We start from the raw sequence: 16,614 nt of genomic DNA, 5'->3' as shown, positions 1-16,614 counted from the left end.
CTCTCTCTCTCTCTCTCTCTCTCGGTTAGCAAGTGAAAGGTGACTCAGAGAAAGAAAAAGGCACATTGAGCACAAACCTTCACCATCTGGGGCAGCCCCCGAAACCAGACTGGACTCAGGAGAGCTGCAAAGCCCCAGGAAGGAGTCGGGGTCAGATGGCAGGGGCTGGAAGGGACAGAGGCAGCCAAGAGCCAGGGCTGCCCCGGCAGGAGACTGGCAGAGCCTGGGAGGAGGTCCACATGGGGTGGAGGGGACAGTGGGACAGGCAGCGCCAAGTCCAGACCCGCCATTCCTTCTAGATAGGTGCCGCCTGGGCTGCGTGTGTCTGCGTGCTTTGCTTTGATCTGTGAGTTGTTAAAGGGAATCATTGTGAAAAATCCGTGCTTGTAAAGCAAGATCACCGTAACAGAACCCTCCCGTGACCTTTGGAAGGAATCACTGGTGTGTTCACAGCTTCGGAAGGTGGCCTGTTCTGTTACTAGAACTACTAGAAAAAATTTTCATACAATGAGCTGGAAACTACTTGCCAGAAAATTCCACTTCTCTATCCTACTGGGGAAGTCGAGGCGTGATCCGTCCCTAGCACTCCTTAAATACTTGAAAGCTGCGTTAACTGTACTACTAATGCCTCAGCTTGTGGCTCAACCTGAGTTTGTGGTCAACTTCAAGTTCAATGTCGTTAGGACAATTGCCAAGCCACACCCCTCCACCCCCTGCTTATACAACTGATTTTTTGAGCCTAGATGCAGGAGTTTGTATTTATCCTTATTACTGCTCCAGTCAGTCAAAATAATTTTGAGTCTTGATTCCGCCATCTGTCACATTAGCAATTCCTGCGGCGTTGCGTCATCCGAGACTTGCTAAGCGTGCCTCCTGTCTCACCCAAGTCATTGATGAAATGTGGAGAGGACAGGGCTTCCCTCCAGACTGACACGGACCAGCAATACTCTGAGCACGGAGTCTCTACAAGCCACGAGCCCACACAACCGCGCCGCCCATCTTGCCACATAGGTCGCTGTTTGTTTATTTTTAAGTTGGGGTGGGGGTAGAGACCAAAATCACTGGGGTACATGACCGCAAGAGAAACAGGGGAGCCGGAAGAACACGCACCTATTAGGATGCGTTTGGTCGCAGGTAACAAAACCCCAACCCAAATGCATTCAAGAAAAACAAAGCAAAAATCCCAACCAAACACTAAGGGATTCAGACGCGTTAGTGCAGACGATGAGCAGCGCAGGGACAGATGTGGCCTCGCAAGGCTGTCCAGACCTCACAGAGGTGCTCAGGACCCACCTTCTCCCACACCGCTCCTGCTGTGTCCTCACGTCGGCCCCCTCCGCAGTCCTCCTGAAGCCTCCTGGGCCTGCACACCTCTCAGCTCACGGCAAGCAGCGGAGGGAGGTCTGTGGCCTAGAATTCCCAGCAAGCGTGGTGAGCACCGCTCCGACTGGGGCACTGCCGGCTCTCGACCCGGGGTTGCGGTCATGGGAAGGAGCGGGGCCTCTGTGGGCTTAGGCCAGTCAGACCCCAGCCCTGGGATCAACCACGCTCAAGTCGTGTGACTCCCCACGGGAAGCACAGAGCTTGCTCAGGAGAGCCGCAGAGGGAGTGCAGCTCCCCGCTCTCAAGCAAACCAAAGACAGGGCGCGTGGACGCCTCCGAGGCATCCCAGAGTGCCCAGGGGCAGAAGGGACCAGGCAGAGGCTTGGGGAGGGGCAAGGATGCTGAGAGGAAGAAGTCATGGTCCTCAGACGCAGGGAGGCCAACTGCCAAGTGCAAATCCCTCGGCGCCTTTAAGCACCTCCCTTCCCGATGAAACCCATGAGAGCAATGGTAGGCGGCAACCAACCAAGTCCAGGACGCAGGGCTGGGAGGCCTTGCCCCCAGCCACGTCCCCTGTCACAGTCATGTTAATCCGTGAGGAGGGCTCAGCGAGGGTTTCCACCCAAGGCCCCGTGCATGGGCCCCTGCCCGTGGCCTGATGCCGTCTTAAACTCTGGCTTCCTTCACTGCCCCAGCCTAGCATGGGGCCCTCAGTCCCCAGGAAGCGGGAGTCGGGCGCAGGAGGGAGGCGGTGCACACGGGCTCTCCGACGTGGGAGCGGGCATCAGCCAGCCCTCCTGCTAAGCCCAAGGTGCACTCCAGAGACTGTCTTAACAAATGAACTCTGTAGCCACAGCTGATCACTGCTTTGTTTTGCCTTGCACGAGGTACCCATTCAATGAGTATTTGTGTGTTTTCTTTTCAAGTTTTTTTTTCACCCTAGTCAGAGCTCTGTTAATATGGGCCATCTGTCAGGACATGGAAATGCAGATTACATGTTCACACATTAGATATTTTCCCGAAAATATTCCTGAAAATTTGCATGTAAAGTAGGACTTGTTAGAATATTCCTGCTGCTCTCCATTCAACAAATATTTCTTGGGTGCCAGTTAACGCCAGCCGCGGGGCTGCAGACCCTGTACACCAGGGCTTTGTGGGCTCTCTCCTGTGACACCCTGGAGAGCACACACCCACCAAGAAGACCCACCAATGAGGTCACTGGTTTTTGTTTTTGTTTTTGTTTTTTGAGAGAGAGAGAAAGCTCCCATTCCCTGGTTCATTCCCCAGATGCCTGCCATGACCTCCAAATGGGGCTGAAGCAGAGCCAGGGCCTCACCCAGGTCTCCTCTGTGTGTAGCAGGAAGCTGGAGCCGGGAACAAGAGCCAGGCAGTAACCCAGGTAACGGAGGCGGGACTTGGGCATCCGAACCGCTAGGCCACCCACCATCCCCGGGCACCCGTCTGAGCACTGGCATCTCTTCCCCTGGGCCATGTCCTCCGGGCACCCGTCTGAGTACCCCAGTCTCTTCCCCCAGGACGTGTCCCCCTAGGCCACCCGCCGTCCCCAGGGCACCCGTCTGAGTACCGCGTCTCTTCCCCAGGGCCGTGTCCCCTAGGCCACCCGCCATCCCTAGGGCACCGTCTGAGGGCCGTGTCCCCTACAGCAGTGCCCCGCCACCCCCGGGCACCCGTCTGAGCACCGCGTCTCTTCCCCAGGGCCATGTTCCCCAGGCCACCCGCCATCCCTGGGCACCCGTCTGAGGGCTGTGTCCCCTACAGCAGTGCCCCGCCACCCCCGGGCACCCGTCTGAGCACCGCGTCTCTTCCCCAGGGCCATGTTCCCAGGCCACCCGCCATCCCCGGGCACCCGTCTGAGGGCTGTGTCCCCTACGGCAGCGCCCTGGGAAAATGTAGAGAGCTTCAGCCCTCCCCCAGGGAAACGAGAGGATAGTGCGGCCTCTGGTCAGGTCAGGGAGGGAAACGCAGGCTTACCGACTGGAAACTGCAAACCCCGCGGTGCAGCGTGGTGCAGGGCGCAGGCTCTCTCCCTGTCCCGCAGCTCCACTCGCAGGCGGGGGGCGGGTCCCCCTCAGGGTCTCCTGGCCGCTGTGTGACCGACATTTTGAAGTCTGAGCTGAGCGAAGTGCAACAGGAAGCCGCCTCCTGTTGTCTCCGCTGATTTCCTCCGAGTGTGCGCCTTTGACGATACCCTGGACAAGTCCGAAAGGTTCCGGGCCATTCTGAGGCCCACGAAGGCCAGCCCAGTGTGGTGCAGATGGAAGGCCCGGGCCCAGGCCCGGCCTGATGCTCTCTTCCTCCTGGCTCAGGTGGACCCGAGGCCCTGGCCAAGGCCCTGGGCAGGCTGTGCCCTGTTCTTTCGCTCTCCTACCTCTCCCCCAATCCCGCACTGTCCTCCTGGGGACCAGGACCTGCACACAGATCCTCAAATCCTCCCTAGCTGGGCGGCTCGCAGCACCTTCCCTGAGGGGCTTCTGACATGTAGCAGATGTAGGAACTATTCAAGTGGCTCTTGGGACAACCCCACCTCCCACGGCCACTCCCGCCCTCGGGTCTTGGTTCTGGAATCTCCTCGAAGCAGTCACTGTCCTGGGCAGGTTACTGGCAAAATGGCCCGAGCTTCGATGACTTCCGTGGTGTCCACAGGGTCCACGGGAGACACATCTGTTGGCCACACCAGTTGTGGCCACTCCCTCGCTGACCCCCTCTGCCCCACAATCTCTCTATCTCTCTCCAGTCATTTTTCCTCGGCTCAGTTAGGCAGAGAGAGCGAGTTAGCAATCCTGCCGTGTAAGCAGAGGACCGAGAAGAATGGAAGGCCAGACCGGGGGGCTGCCCTGTCTTGGGGAGCGGTGCTGCTGGCCACCCGCTGCTGTGGCCTGCGACGGGGGCAACACCCTTCCCTGGTGGGTGCAGCTTGCTCTGACAAGCTTTCCTCTAACGCCTCCCACCTCTGGAGAGGCTGTGGATGGAGTAGTGGGGGCAGGTCCAAGTGCAGCACGAAGAAGCAAGGGTCTCTGTCCCGGGAGTCTCAGCGAAGTCTCACGGCATCTCACAGACGGCCTAGCACAGAGCAGGGGGAGGGGATGTCATCACAGAGCAGGGGGAGGGGATGTCATCACAGAGCAGGGGGAGGGGATGTCATCACAGAGCAGGGGGAGGGGATGCCCATCACAGAGCAGGGGGAGGGGATGTCATCACAGAGCAGGGGGAGGGGATGTCATCACAGAGCAGGGGGAGGGGATGCCCATCACAGAGCAGGGGGAGGGGATGTCATCACAGAGCAGGGGGAGGGGATGTCATCACAGAGCAGGGGGAGGGGATGTCATCACAGAGCAGGGGGAGGGGATGTCATCACAGAGCAGGGGGAGGGGATGTCATCACAGAGCAGGGGGAGGGGATGTCATCACAGAGCAGGGGGAGGGGATGTCATCACAGAGCAGGGGGAGGGGATGTCCATCACAGAGCAGGGGGAGGGGATGTCATCACAGAGCAGGGGGAGGGGATGTCATCACAGAGCAGGGGGAGGGGATGTCATCACAGAGCAGGGGGAGGGGATGCCCATCACAGAGCAGGGGGAGGGGATGTCATCACAGAGCAGGGGGAGGGGATGCCCATCACAGAGCAGGGGGAGGGGATGCCCATCACAGAGCAGGGGGAGGGGATGTCATCACAGAGCAGGGGGAGGGGATGTCATCACAGAGCAGGGGGAGGGGATGTCATCACAGAGCAGGGGGAGGGGATGTCATCACAGAGCAGGGGGAGGGGATGTCATCACAGAGCAGGGGGAGGGGATGTCATCACAGAGCAGGGGGAGGGGATGTCATCACAGAGCAGGGGGAGGGGATGTCATCACAGAGCAGGGGGAGGGGATGCCCATCACAGAGCAGGGGGAGGGGATGCCCATCACAGAGCAGGGGGAGGGGATGCCCATCACAGAGCAGGGGGAGGGGATGCCCATCACAGAGCAGGGGGAGGGGATGCCCATCACAGAGCAGGGGGAGGGGATGCCCATCACAGAGCAGGGGGAGGGGATGCCCATCACAGAGCAGGGGGAGGGGATGCCCATCACAGAGCAGGGGGAGGGGATGTCATCACAGAGCAGGGGGAGGGGATGTCATCACAGAGCAGGGGGAGGGGATGTCCATCACAGAGCAGGGGGAGGGGATGCCCATCACAGAGCAGGGGGAGGGGATGTCATCACAGAGCAGGGGGAGGGGATGTCCATCACAGAGCAGGGGGAGGGGATGTCCATCACAGAGCAGGGGGAGGGGATGCCCATCACAGAGCAGGGGGAGGGGATGCCCATCACAGAGCAGGGGGAGGGGATGTCATCACAGAGCAGGGGGAGGGGATGTCATCACAGAGCAGGGGGAGGGGATGCCATCACAGAGCAGGGGGAGGGGATGTCATCACAGAGCAGGGGGAGGGGATGCCCATCACAGAGCAGGGGGAGGGGATGTCCATCACAGAGCAGGGGGAGGGGATGTCATCACAGAGCAGGGGGAGGGGATGCCCATCACAGAGCAGGGGGAGGGGATGTCATCACAGAGCAGGGGGAGGGGATGTCATCACAGAGCAGGGGGAGGGGATGCCCATCACAGAGCAGGGGGAGGGGATGCCATCACAGAGCAGGGGGAGGGGATGTCATCACAGAGCAGGGGGACGGGATGTCCAGAGTGGCTTGGAGCTCATCTGATGCTGGTAACCTCCAGAGGCCTTGCTTGTAAACACCCTCAACCAGTGGATTTGGGGGGCAGTTTGCAACACGTTCATTCTGAGGGACGAGCATCCAGACCGCAGCACCTGTGTCTCAAGTCACCCGACCTCTGGGAGCACTCTTTCCCCATCTGGCCTTCTCTATGACAGGAGCTACGCTCATTAAACTCAGCCACAGAGGAGGGGGAAGGTGTGTGCCATTGGCACAATTTGTAAAATTACACACACACACACCCTGCTCTTCGGCAAGACCTTCGTCATAGGGGCGCCTCGTTGCTTTCTCCAATATATGATGCTGAAAAGGATGAGTGAAAAAAAAAGCCAACTTCTTTCCCCCTAAATTGTCTCTGCTATAGCTTTTGCACTTTATGTTGAAATTATTGACTTTTGATCTGGCCACACCATTCTCCTTTCTTCTCTTTGGTGCTGGGCTCTGCCAGCCAAAATTTATGACCCATTTTCCTTCTGCTTAATTGTTGTTATAAATCTGCTGTGCAGAACGCCGTTGTAAATTTATCACAAACTGGATCGGATTGATATATGGCCTCTCTTTAGGATAATTTGAACACAGTTATGCCTTAGAAGGAAGGCCAAATTTTTAAAAACTTCTCTTGAAGAGCTGCTCTGTAGCCATTATAAATATCTAATTAAAATACAACTTACTCTCTTCTTAAGGATAAAAGAACACTCCGCGCCGGTTATTTCAGCTGATTAGCTCATGCTGCTAATGTGAGCAGGGTGGGGGTTTGCTCTTTGAAGCAGCCAGAGGAGCTCAGGGGAAAGCAGCACATTCCACAGCTGCAAAGAAAAATAAAAAAAAAAAAATAGCCGTTTTACCCCCAACCAGCTATTTCATAAATACATGGCCTTGGTCACAGGGGGAGGCCTGGGTGGAAGACATGAATAGCTTAACCAGATTCATCCTCCCTATGGGAAAACAACGTCTCCCATTTGGGATCCCACACGGGGCAGCCGTCACTCAGGGAGCGGGGCGCGGCTCACGCGGAGACCCCGTGAAACACTGCGGAGGGTTTGGCCCCCTCGGGAGGGCTGCTGGGGACCTGCCTGCTGGCTCGGTGCCCCCCATCAGCTCCGTTACCCAGGCACACGAGCCTTCCTGGTTCTCCTGGATCCTCCCCTGCCCTCCATGTCCCAGCCCGGATGTCAGAACACAAAGCAGCAATGCCTAGGAAGGAGTCTGCCACAGAGACAGCTGACAGCCCAGTGAATCAAGCCAAGGACTGGGAGATGAGCAGGCGAGAGCGGCTGCAACGCCGGCCCCCAGCTGGAGGCTCCCAGAATCAGCGCCTAGGAACCACCTGGGTGCCTCACTAAACCCGCAGGTCCTGGCAGCAGGCGTTTGGCTCATGGGGGAGATGCCACATGGGACACCCCCCTTCTCTATCAGAGTGCCTGGGTTCAAGGGCCAGCCCCACTCCCAATTCCAGCTTCCTACTAATGAGCGCCCTGGGAGGCAGCAAGTACCTGGGCCCCTGCCACCCACAGGGAGACCCAGATGGAGTTCCCTGTTTCTGGCTTCAGCCCAGCCCAGCCCTGGCTTTGTAAACATTAGAGTAATGAAGCAGTAGGTGGGGGATCTCTCTCTCTCTCTCTCTCTCTCTCCCTCTCTCCCTCTCTCCCTCTCTCTGCCTTGCAAATAAATAAAAAACTTTTTAAAAAGCCCCTGCAGATTCTGATTTAGTAACACAAAACAACAAGGCCTGGGGAAGAATTTGGAACAAAGAACCAAGGCCTGGGAGTGTAAATCTCTAACAAGCTTCCAGGTGAATCATACTGCTGGTCCATGGCCCACACTGTGAGGAGCTGGGCACTAAACCATACATTTCTCCCTCTCTCTCGCTCTCTCTCTCTCACTTGTGATATGTGAGGGGTCTTCAGAAAGTTCATGGAAAATGTGTTACAGGGCCCAGCACTGTGCTGTAATGGGTAAAGCTGCCGCCTGTGACACCAGTATCCCATATGGGCACCAGTTCATGTCCTGGCTGCTCCACTTCCGATCCAGCTCCCTGCTAGTGCACCTGGGAAAGCAGAAGATGGCCCAAGTCCTTCAGTCCCTGCCACCCACATAGGAGACCTGGAAGATACTCTTGGCTCCTGGCTTCAGCCTGGCCCAGCCCCAGCTGTTGTGGCAATCTAGGGAGTGAACCAGCAGATGGAAGATCCCCCTCTGTCTCTCCCTCTCTGTCTATATATGTCTTTCAAACAAATAAATAAATTTTTAAAAGAAAATGTGTATTATGAACAAGCTACACATGGATTTCAAAACTATTTGCAACAAAACCAACTTATCTTTTTATTATTTGAGAGAGAGAGAGAGAGAGTGTTCCCATCTAGTGGTTCACTCCCCAGATGCCCACAACGGCTGAGGCTGCGGCTGCGGCTGGGCCAACCCAAAGCTGTGAGCTGGGAACTCAATCCAGGTCTCCCATGTGGGTGGCAGGAAATCAAGTCCTTGATCTGCCGCCTGCTGCATGGCAGGGTGCACACGTGCAGGGGGCTGGAGTGCGGGGCCTCCAGTACCGGGTGTGGGCGTCCCAAGCAGGCCCCTAAGTGCCAGACGTCCACTCCAGCTTACCTTTTGGCTCCACTCTTCCACAAACTTTGGAAGCAGTCCCAGATGGGACTCCTGGTTAAAGCACGGATGTTCTGCAATAATTTGCCTTTTGCTAATACACTGTGACGGCTCCAAGATTGTTCCAGTAACAATGTCCTCAGTATACTGAGTGGGAGACAGAGTGATGTAGGAATTATCCAGTCACAACACACATTAGAAGTACGTTAATCCTTCTAAATACTAAAATTCTCTTGCTTCCTTAAATGCTCTCCGTGGGGGGAGGCCAGGAGGAGCTTTCGAGTTGATTCCAGGTCATTTTCCAAGCAGATAAGGTGGTGGCCAGAGCCTTCTGCCGGATGTGTGCACAGAGCGGGGACCTGTAGCCCCCAGGAGCCCCCAGGCACGCCCCTCAGGGAGGGAGCTCCATGTGGCCCCTCGGCCGCGCGAGCCAGCGCTTCTGGAGGCCAGGTGAGAGGCAGTGGCCAAGGGGAACTTGCGCTGCCCTCTCTCTGATGCCAAGAACAAAGTGGGCTGTCTCACAGAGGACCCGGCAGCTTCAATGGGGCCACTTCCTGTGCTTTCCTGGGAGCGTCTGACCTGGACGGGGAAGTTAGGCCGTGCCCCTGCGGGGTCATCAGAGCTGTACCTCTGCCACTCTCCCACGCTCCACATCCAAACCCGTGCCCACAGTGAGCTCTGGGAAGCAGGACCCTCCCTCCGCCGAGTGGGCCTGCTCCCAGGAGCCTCAGCTCCACTCCCAGGCCCTGTGTTATACAGGTCGCGGTGCCCCGCCTCTTCCTCTTCCTCTCCCTTCTCCTCCTACCCCATCTCTCTGTTTCCTGTTCTCTCTCCTGCGATGCTCGTAGCCCTATTTTGTCTCCTTCCCGTCTCCCTTGCCCTTAACCTTCCCTTGGCTCCATCCCCAGATCCGGAGAGAGCCAGAATCACTCCTGCTCCTCCCTGCCCACTGCCCACGTGCCAGCTGGTAATGGCACAGAGCAAGGTGGCAAAGCGGGCGGCAGGCTGAGGAGCAGGAAGGATTGGCAGGTGCTGTCTCTGGGCTGCCGGGCTTCATCAAGTGCCCCACTTCAGCACTTCGCAATGTTCGCAGTGAATGCTGGAAGTCCCTGCCGAGCAGGGGGAGAGGTGGCCTGCAAACAGCTCAGCCCTGACGCCGTCCGCGTCGGTACCCGGGCCTCTGGAGGGCCCGGCTTTGCTAAGCAGTCAAGTGGGCTTGGGGCACGTCAACCCAGAAAAGCGAGAATTGGAAGTAAACTCAGGAGCGTCAGCGCCACAGGTGACGTTCAGGGTCCTGCGGGTCCGGCTGGCGCTGAACTGGATTCACGGCGGAGTGGCTCACTGATTTAACTTCGGCTGCATTATGGGCTCTTAAGCATCAAAAGAATGAGTTTCACTCCCAGCAATCAGCTTCTGAAATAGCAGAATAAACACATACATTTTTTAAAAACTTCCCTCCACTCTCTATTTTTTAAGTTTACTTGAAAGGTAGGGAGACAGATGGAGACCTCCCAATTCTCCGAATGCCCACAACAGCCAGAGCTGGACCAGTCTGAAGCTAGAAACCGGGAACTCAGCGCTGGTCTCCCGCATGGGTGGCAGGGACGCAAGCACTTGAGCCATGACCTCTCATGGTGAGCATTGGCGAGACGCTGGAACTGGGAGCGGAGGCAGGACTGAACCCGTAAGATAAGGGTGTCCCAAACAGCACCCTCACCGCTGCACCTCCCCCAGCTCTGCTGACCAGAGTCACTTCACACGGGTGGTGCAGGAGCACCCAGAATGGTGTCATCCGGGAGGAACTTAGACAGCTTCTCCCTGCAAAAACCCTTTGTGCCGCCAGGCTTCACATTCCCCATGAGGAGGGCCTGCCTGCCTTCTGACCCAGTATCCACTAGCTGCACTCCTACTCAGGTGTGGCCAACAGAATCGACTCTCCACGGACCTGCAGGCCCCACCAGAGCCGGGTGCCTCCCCTGCTGGGGGCGCGGCTGCATCCCAGGCCCCAGAACAGTGCCTGGCACATGGAGGGCTGGAGAGAAACAGGGCTGTGAGTGCGAGGGGATGCATGCAGCGCGTCTCTTCCCCTGGCGGTGGGGAAGGCGCCCTGGGGACAGCGGCGAGCTCCTGCTGCCAGAAGGAGGAGCAGACAGCAGTGAGGGAGAGGAGGCCGTTGCTGAGCAAGGGGGACAGGTGTGAGGCCGCCCGGGGCCGCCCCCCATCCTACAGCCGGGTCCTGTGGGGCTCCTCTGGCCATAGGTCATGCTATGCCATGGAAAGGAGGGACCTGGGCTCCATGGGGGCCCCAGGGCCACGCGGGGCAGCTCCCAGCCAGCACAGGGATCTGACAGGAGGCCACAGAGCTGTGCTCCAGGAACTCACTGCCTAGCGCTCCCGCCTCTGCCGGCCCCCGCCTGGCGGCCCCTGTTCTCCTCTTTCAGTGCACAGCATCGGAGCGGCAAGCAATCACCCCTGCTGGGGCTAGCTCCGTGCTCGCTAACAGCCAGTCCCAGAGAGCCGAGAGCGCAGGGACATTAGGAAGTCCAGACACAAGGGACTTTCCTGAATGTCTTCCTGAAGCTCACACACCCCCCTCAGGGTTCCCGTAAGTCTGTCTTGCCCTAGGACTGCAGGCAGCACTCCGTTCCGGGGCTGTGTGCACGCACACTGTCTTCTTTCTAGACGACGTTTTGTAACTGAATACGGCACGTGTGAAAATGTCACCTGCAGAGCCTGTGGGTCCAGGAAATGAGCATTCCAGAGCAGGAGGGATGTCCGCCCCCCTGGGAACTGCAGTGTGTATGCTTTATGAAGTTAAACATTTAGAAATCTGTCTTTAAAATTTAAATATTTAGATTGGGTCTCTAGGACACAAAGAGCAATGCCTGTTTCTCACTCGTGTAATTCGGTTTTTTTCCCCCTTTTGGTAGCACAAGTTGTTTTTCAAAGCCTCATTGCTTGAATATTCCCTATAGGAGGAATGTAATTAAACTCCACTGGCCTCCCCCCGCTGGGACCAAACTGAGACCCGAGCTGCAGGGCACATAAAACAGACACCCTGCAAAAGGAATCCTTTTTCCAGAGATGAGAGAGAATCCACTTCCCCCTGGTTGTGAACAAGCTTTCGAAAGCCACCCAGGCTTTCTGCAACGGGCTGGGTCTCCCAAGACATTTTCATTAGTAACTCAAGACTGGAAGGAGGAAGATAAACTCGTCACCTCCTAGCTGCAGGCGAGAACTTCGCCTCCACGAGCGGCCGACTCCGTGGCTGAGGAGGGGAGGGGAGTGGAGGGGTGCTCTTGAAAAAGAACCAACCTGTTCATGGCATCGGCACAGCCAGCTGTCCTGCCAGGACTCCCATGAGTCCCGGGCCTTGGGGATGCCCTCGCTAGAGCCACCTCCTCTCTCTGGGACACTAGCCTCCACTGCTGCCAATGCAAGGGGCACGCCACTCCGGCAGGCAGGGCCCCGAGACTATGCCGTCCCGGGAGAGCACACTGGGCACGGAGCCTCCGTGCACTGGCAGTGTGACATGTGCTCCTTGTGCCTCAGTTCCCCTGTCTGTGAAATGGGGATAGGAACCTTACAGAGCTCATGAGGCTGTTGTAAAGGGCAAGTTAATCTAAGGCTAATGTTTGGGACGGCCTTGGCATGATGGGCACATTAGCTACGGCCACCCCCTCTCTGCACCTCAGTCCCCCTGTTTGTAAAAGGAAAGAAATTGGCCTAGACCCCTCCTCTGCCAGCAGTGGGGGTGAGGAGGAGGAGGAAGACAGGTGGATGCTGATACGCCAGACCCTAAACCAATGAGTTTATGTAAAGAGGCAACGTGGTCGTCACAAAGCTTTTATGAAGCAGGTGCTATCACCACCTCCATTTCATTGGCAGGGAAAGAGTCCATGTCGGGAGGGATCTCCAAAGAACAGAACCGACAGGGGTGGGGGCATGGAGAGACGGGGAGGGGGAGAGACTGACCCTAAGGAACTGGCTCATGTGACCGGAGGCCGGCGGGTCCGCAGGGCACTCACACAGGGCAGCGGCTGCAGCTTGAACTCCTCACCGGACCTCAGCTTCGCTCTTGAAGCCCTCAGCGGGTCGGACGAGGCTCGCTTGCCCCGTCAGTGACGCTGGGTGTCAGCGGGTCCGCACAGCACAGCAGCAGTGAGAGGCACGTTGGATTAGCTAGCTGGGCACTGCAGCCCAAGTTGACACAGAAGTCCGACCACGACAGAGGCGTTGCGAAAGCGACACGCAGGAAGCACCCAGCTCGCGGCGGCACTGCCACCTCCCTGCTGCCTTGGCATCCCCTCCAGCGCCGTCTCCGTGGTTCCGTGGCTGTTTCTCAGTGCCGTGGGGTCGGCTGGTGGGGGCTCCTTCGTGTCCGTAAAGGGGGGCTGGAAGCAGTATCTGCACTGCTCTCTTTTATCTTTTTCATTTATTTATTTGAGAAGCAGAAAGAGAGCGAGCGAGCTCCCAAGCACCGATTCACTCCCCAGGTGTCCCAGAGCCAGGGCTGGGCCAGGAATGAAGCGAGCAGCTGGGAACGCCATCCAGGTCTCCCCTGTTAGGGTCCGAAAACGCCCACCGCCCAAGGAACGACTCCAAGAGACTTTTCTCTCATGCAACCAGCAAAGGGTTAAAGATTTATTGATCCAACACGTTGGGGCTCTCTGAACATACAAGAACAGAGGAGCCTCGAGGAACTAAAGTATAGCGTTTATAAAGGCAAAAACCGCAAAATCGGGAAGGGGGAGAGAATACACGGTTGCTAAAATCTTACAATCAGCAATTATGATCTTAAGACATAGACAAATCACATCTTCATTATTAGCCCAGGTAACCCAAGTGCAACCTTTCTACTTTTAAGCTTGAGCAATCACGCAAGGGGGGGGGGTTTGTGCTCTGCCAAGGGTGATGTAGTGCACTGCTATTGTCCGACTATTTGAGATCATAGTTTCAGACCAGAGTCTCACGGTGGGGGGGTTGCTTTCCCAGAATGCAGTCTCAAGTGCTCCAAAATGGAGTCCCTACTGTCAAGGTGCTACTTCACTCTGTCTTATTTTCACAGCTGCACCAGGAAGGTTTAAACCTGTAAGCTTAAGCTTAACTTTTTACACCTGCACATATACAATTTTAACTCTTCACCCCCATGGGTTGCAGGGACATCCCCCCCCCGCTGAGCCATAGTCACTGCTCCTCAGGGTCTGCATTAGCAGGAAGCTGGAGTCAGGAGCCTGAGCCTGGTGTGCAGCCCAGGCACAGGGGGCGGGCACGGGCATCTCGGCCGCTAGGCCAAATACCCGCCTGCTGTGCACCTTCACAGCGTGGAGCAAATGTCCGCTGTGCCCACCATCGGCCCCCTCTGCCAGCACCATCTGCAATGTCGTCTGGCTCTGAGCCCCGAGGAGAGCTGTTTCCTGTAGAGGCCCTGCAGGGCTTTCTCCCTCCTCCTGTGAGTTTCCCACGATCCCTCCTGAGTTTCCAAATCCTCTTTGTGGCCCACACGGCGCAAGCTGAGGGCACGGGGCAGCCATCCCCGAGGCGCCCGGGCCCTGGATGCTCCGCCCATACAGGCAGGAACGTTCCTGGAAGAGGGACCTCACACCCCAGAGACCCCCTCTGGCTGGGGAACAGTCTCTTCTCGTTCTTTGTGGCAAGTTCTCCAGCCGCTTTAGGCTTCTCTTGGGTCCCCCCGCTGGAGCGTTTCCCTGCTTGCTCTTCCTGGTGGTTGATTTTCACGGGGCTGACTGTCGGCAAACACTGACCACGCACCCGGCACACCCGTCCTGCAGCTTCACGGCCACCTCGTCCCTCTGCCCAGTGCCAGTGCCACCTCTGCTCTCCTGGGTCTGAACCTCTCTGGTTGCACAGTCACCCACCAGCCCTTAACAGCTGCTGCCATTTTTGTTCCTGTTGAGAGACGTCCTTGGGAGGGGACAGGGAGCGGAGGGAGAGAGCTCTGTGCTCTGTACCCTGACTCGTCCAAGCCAGGCCCCAACTCAGGGAGGGTGGGCACTGCTTCTCCATCTTACAGCAAGGCAACTGAAGCCTAGGGAGCCCCCGGAATAGGCCCATGCCACAGCTCGGCATTGGACAGAGAAAGTGCCTGTGGCTGCCGGGCACAGGCACGGTGCCCACCCCCCTCCCACTTTCCCCTTGCTGAAAAATCCCATTCAACAGTCCCCCAGCCTGGCCGCCTAGGAGAGAGGCGCAGCCCTGCAGGCTGATGCCGATGGTGATCGGCACCACCCTAAACACTCTCGGGGCCCCGTGACCAGTCATGAGCACTCTGACGTGATTTAGGAAATCAGGTGACTACCTCTACACAGAAATGAGCCCTCCTGGCCAAGTGTGGGGGGATAGTCTCTGGGGAGCAGGGGGTGGGAACAGCGCAAGTTCTGTGACGCATACACCATTCTGTGATGAAGACACACTGTTCTGTATCACAGATACCACGTTCCATGATGCAGACACACTGTTCCATGATGCAGACACACTGTTCCATGACGCAGACACACTGTTCCATGATGCAGACACACTGTTCCATGATGCAGACACACTGTTCCGTGACGCAGACACACCATCCGATGACACAGACACACTGTTCTGACACACACACCATTCCATGACACAAACACACTGTTCTGTGACGCAGCCACACCATTCCATGGCAGACACACCATTCCATGATATAGACACACCATTCTGTGACAGACACATTGTTCCGTGACAGACGCACTGTTCTGTGATGCAGACACACTGTTCCGTGACGCAGACACACCATCCCATGACATAGACACACTGTTCTGACACAGACACACCATCCCATGACACACACTGTTCTGTGACACAGCCACACCGTTCCATGACACAAACACACTGTTCCGTGACGCAGCCACACCATTCCATGGCAGACACACCATTCCATGATATAGACACACCATCTGTGACAGACACATTGTTCCGTGACAGACGCACTGTTCTGAGGTCTTGACCACTGTGGTCCCTCACACAATTTCAGGAGGCGCCATCCTCCCGGTTCTCCGTCTGTGCCTGGGGCTGACAGCCCCAGCACCCGCGTTGGCTACAGGTTCTGTGACGGACACATCTCATTCCCAGCTTGTTGCTGCTTTTCTGCCTTTATCAAGGAGCGATATTTGGAATGCAGTATTCAGCATCAAGTAGTGTTGAGAATAGAAGTGGAAGACCCACTGTTCACTGCACACACGTTCCATACTGGGTACAGGGCCAGGCGAGTCTACCACCCCCGCCCCACACTGTAAACACTCAACATTAAAATGCGACTGAGATGAACTTTAAATACTCAACCCCATTTCCAGTAGCTCCAAAGTCTGTCTGTAGGAATGACGTGGGTGTACGGTAGACGGCTGCAGATGGGAGCAGGTGCATGTCCACCGGGGCAGAGCACACACTTAGATACAACCAGGACGGACACTCCGTCTTCCCTGGGGAACCACGGCCTCTCCTGCCACGTGGAGGAATTCCCCAAATCGTATTCCCTCCCTTCCCGGCTGCTGTCACCACGTCCGTGAGGACACCCGAGGAGAAACGGCATCCTTTACTCGGATCCTCGGCTTCAAGCTCCTGATAAGTCACATTTCCCATAAAAACGAAGTGAACGTACTGCACTAATCTGTACACAGATCACACGACTTAAAAATGTAAGTAGCCCAGATTTTTTTTACTTGACATTTGACAAATCTGCATTCTCCTTGTCACCCTTGAGTGCCTCAAAATAAAATTATTGATATTTCCATGTTTACCTCTATGTAAAATCCACCATATCCTTGATTCACCCCTCCCTTGGGTTTCAGACAGGCTGCTCTTCATGTCAAACCTGTCACTCCCCCTCTTCGTGGAGGAACGACACTAAACCCTGCCTAGGTTTCCTATCCGAGTCACGGCACCATTATGTCGCTCCCCCTCTTCGCGGAGGAATG

At 56.7% G+C, this 16,614-nt stretch overlaps 1 protein-coding gene and 1 long non-coding RNA gene across 5 annotated transcripts in view; one reads left to right on the top strand and one right to left on the bottom strand.

Annotated features, from left to right (window-relative positions):
* The window catches only part of TBXAS1 (thromboxane A synthase 1), a 216,382-nt gene that overhangs the window by 167,391 nt on the left and 32,377 nt on the right, over positions 1-16,614 (top strand). Inside the window, exon 10 of one of the 3 annotated variants that reach the window (XM_070071415.2) lies at positions 828-1,155. The exons of the other annotated variants lie outside the window; for them this stretch is intronic. Coding sequence (XP_069927516.2) covers positions 828-1,049 — 222 coding nt within the window. The 3' untranslated portion in view covers positions 1,050-1,155. Of the gene's footprint in view, positions 1-827; positions 1,156-16,614 lie in introns of those variants that run through there. 3 annotated transcript variants of the gene reach the window in all.
* LOC138849096 (uncharacterized) lies at positions 1,001-4,400 on the bottom strand. Of its 2 annotated transcripts, XR_016231157.1 has the most exons (3): positions 4,293-4,400; positions 3,316-3,429; positions 1,001-1,410 (listed from the first exon to the last, which is right to left on the bottom strand). It is a non-coding gene; the product is annotated as an uncharacterized LOC138849096 (long non-coding RNA). The 2 variants fall into 2 exon arrangements; XR_011387518.2 differs by having other exon boundaries at positions 1,001-3,429.

The sequence above is a fragment of the Oryctolagus cuniculus genome, chromosome 3 (assembly GCF_051225735.1).
Source record: "Oryctolagus cuniculus isolate XC-2025 breed Fujian yellow rabbit chromosome 3, ASM5122573v1, whole genome shotgun sequence".
In the NCBI taxonomy this organism is placed as follows: domain Eukaryota; kingdom Metazoa; phylum Chordata; class Mammalia; order Lagomorpha; family Leporidae; genus Oryctolagus; species Oryctolagus cuniculus.
The sequence above is the reverse complement of the archived record's forward strand: the minus strand, read 5'-3'. Positions and strand labels throughout refer to the sequence as shown.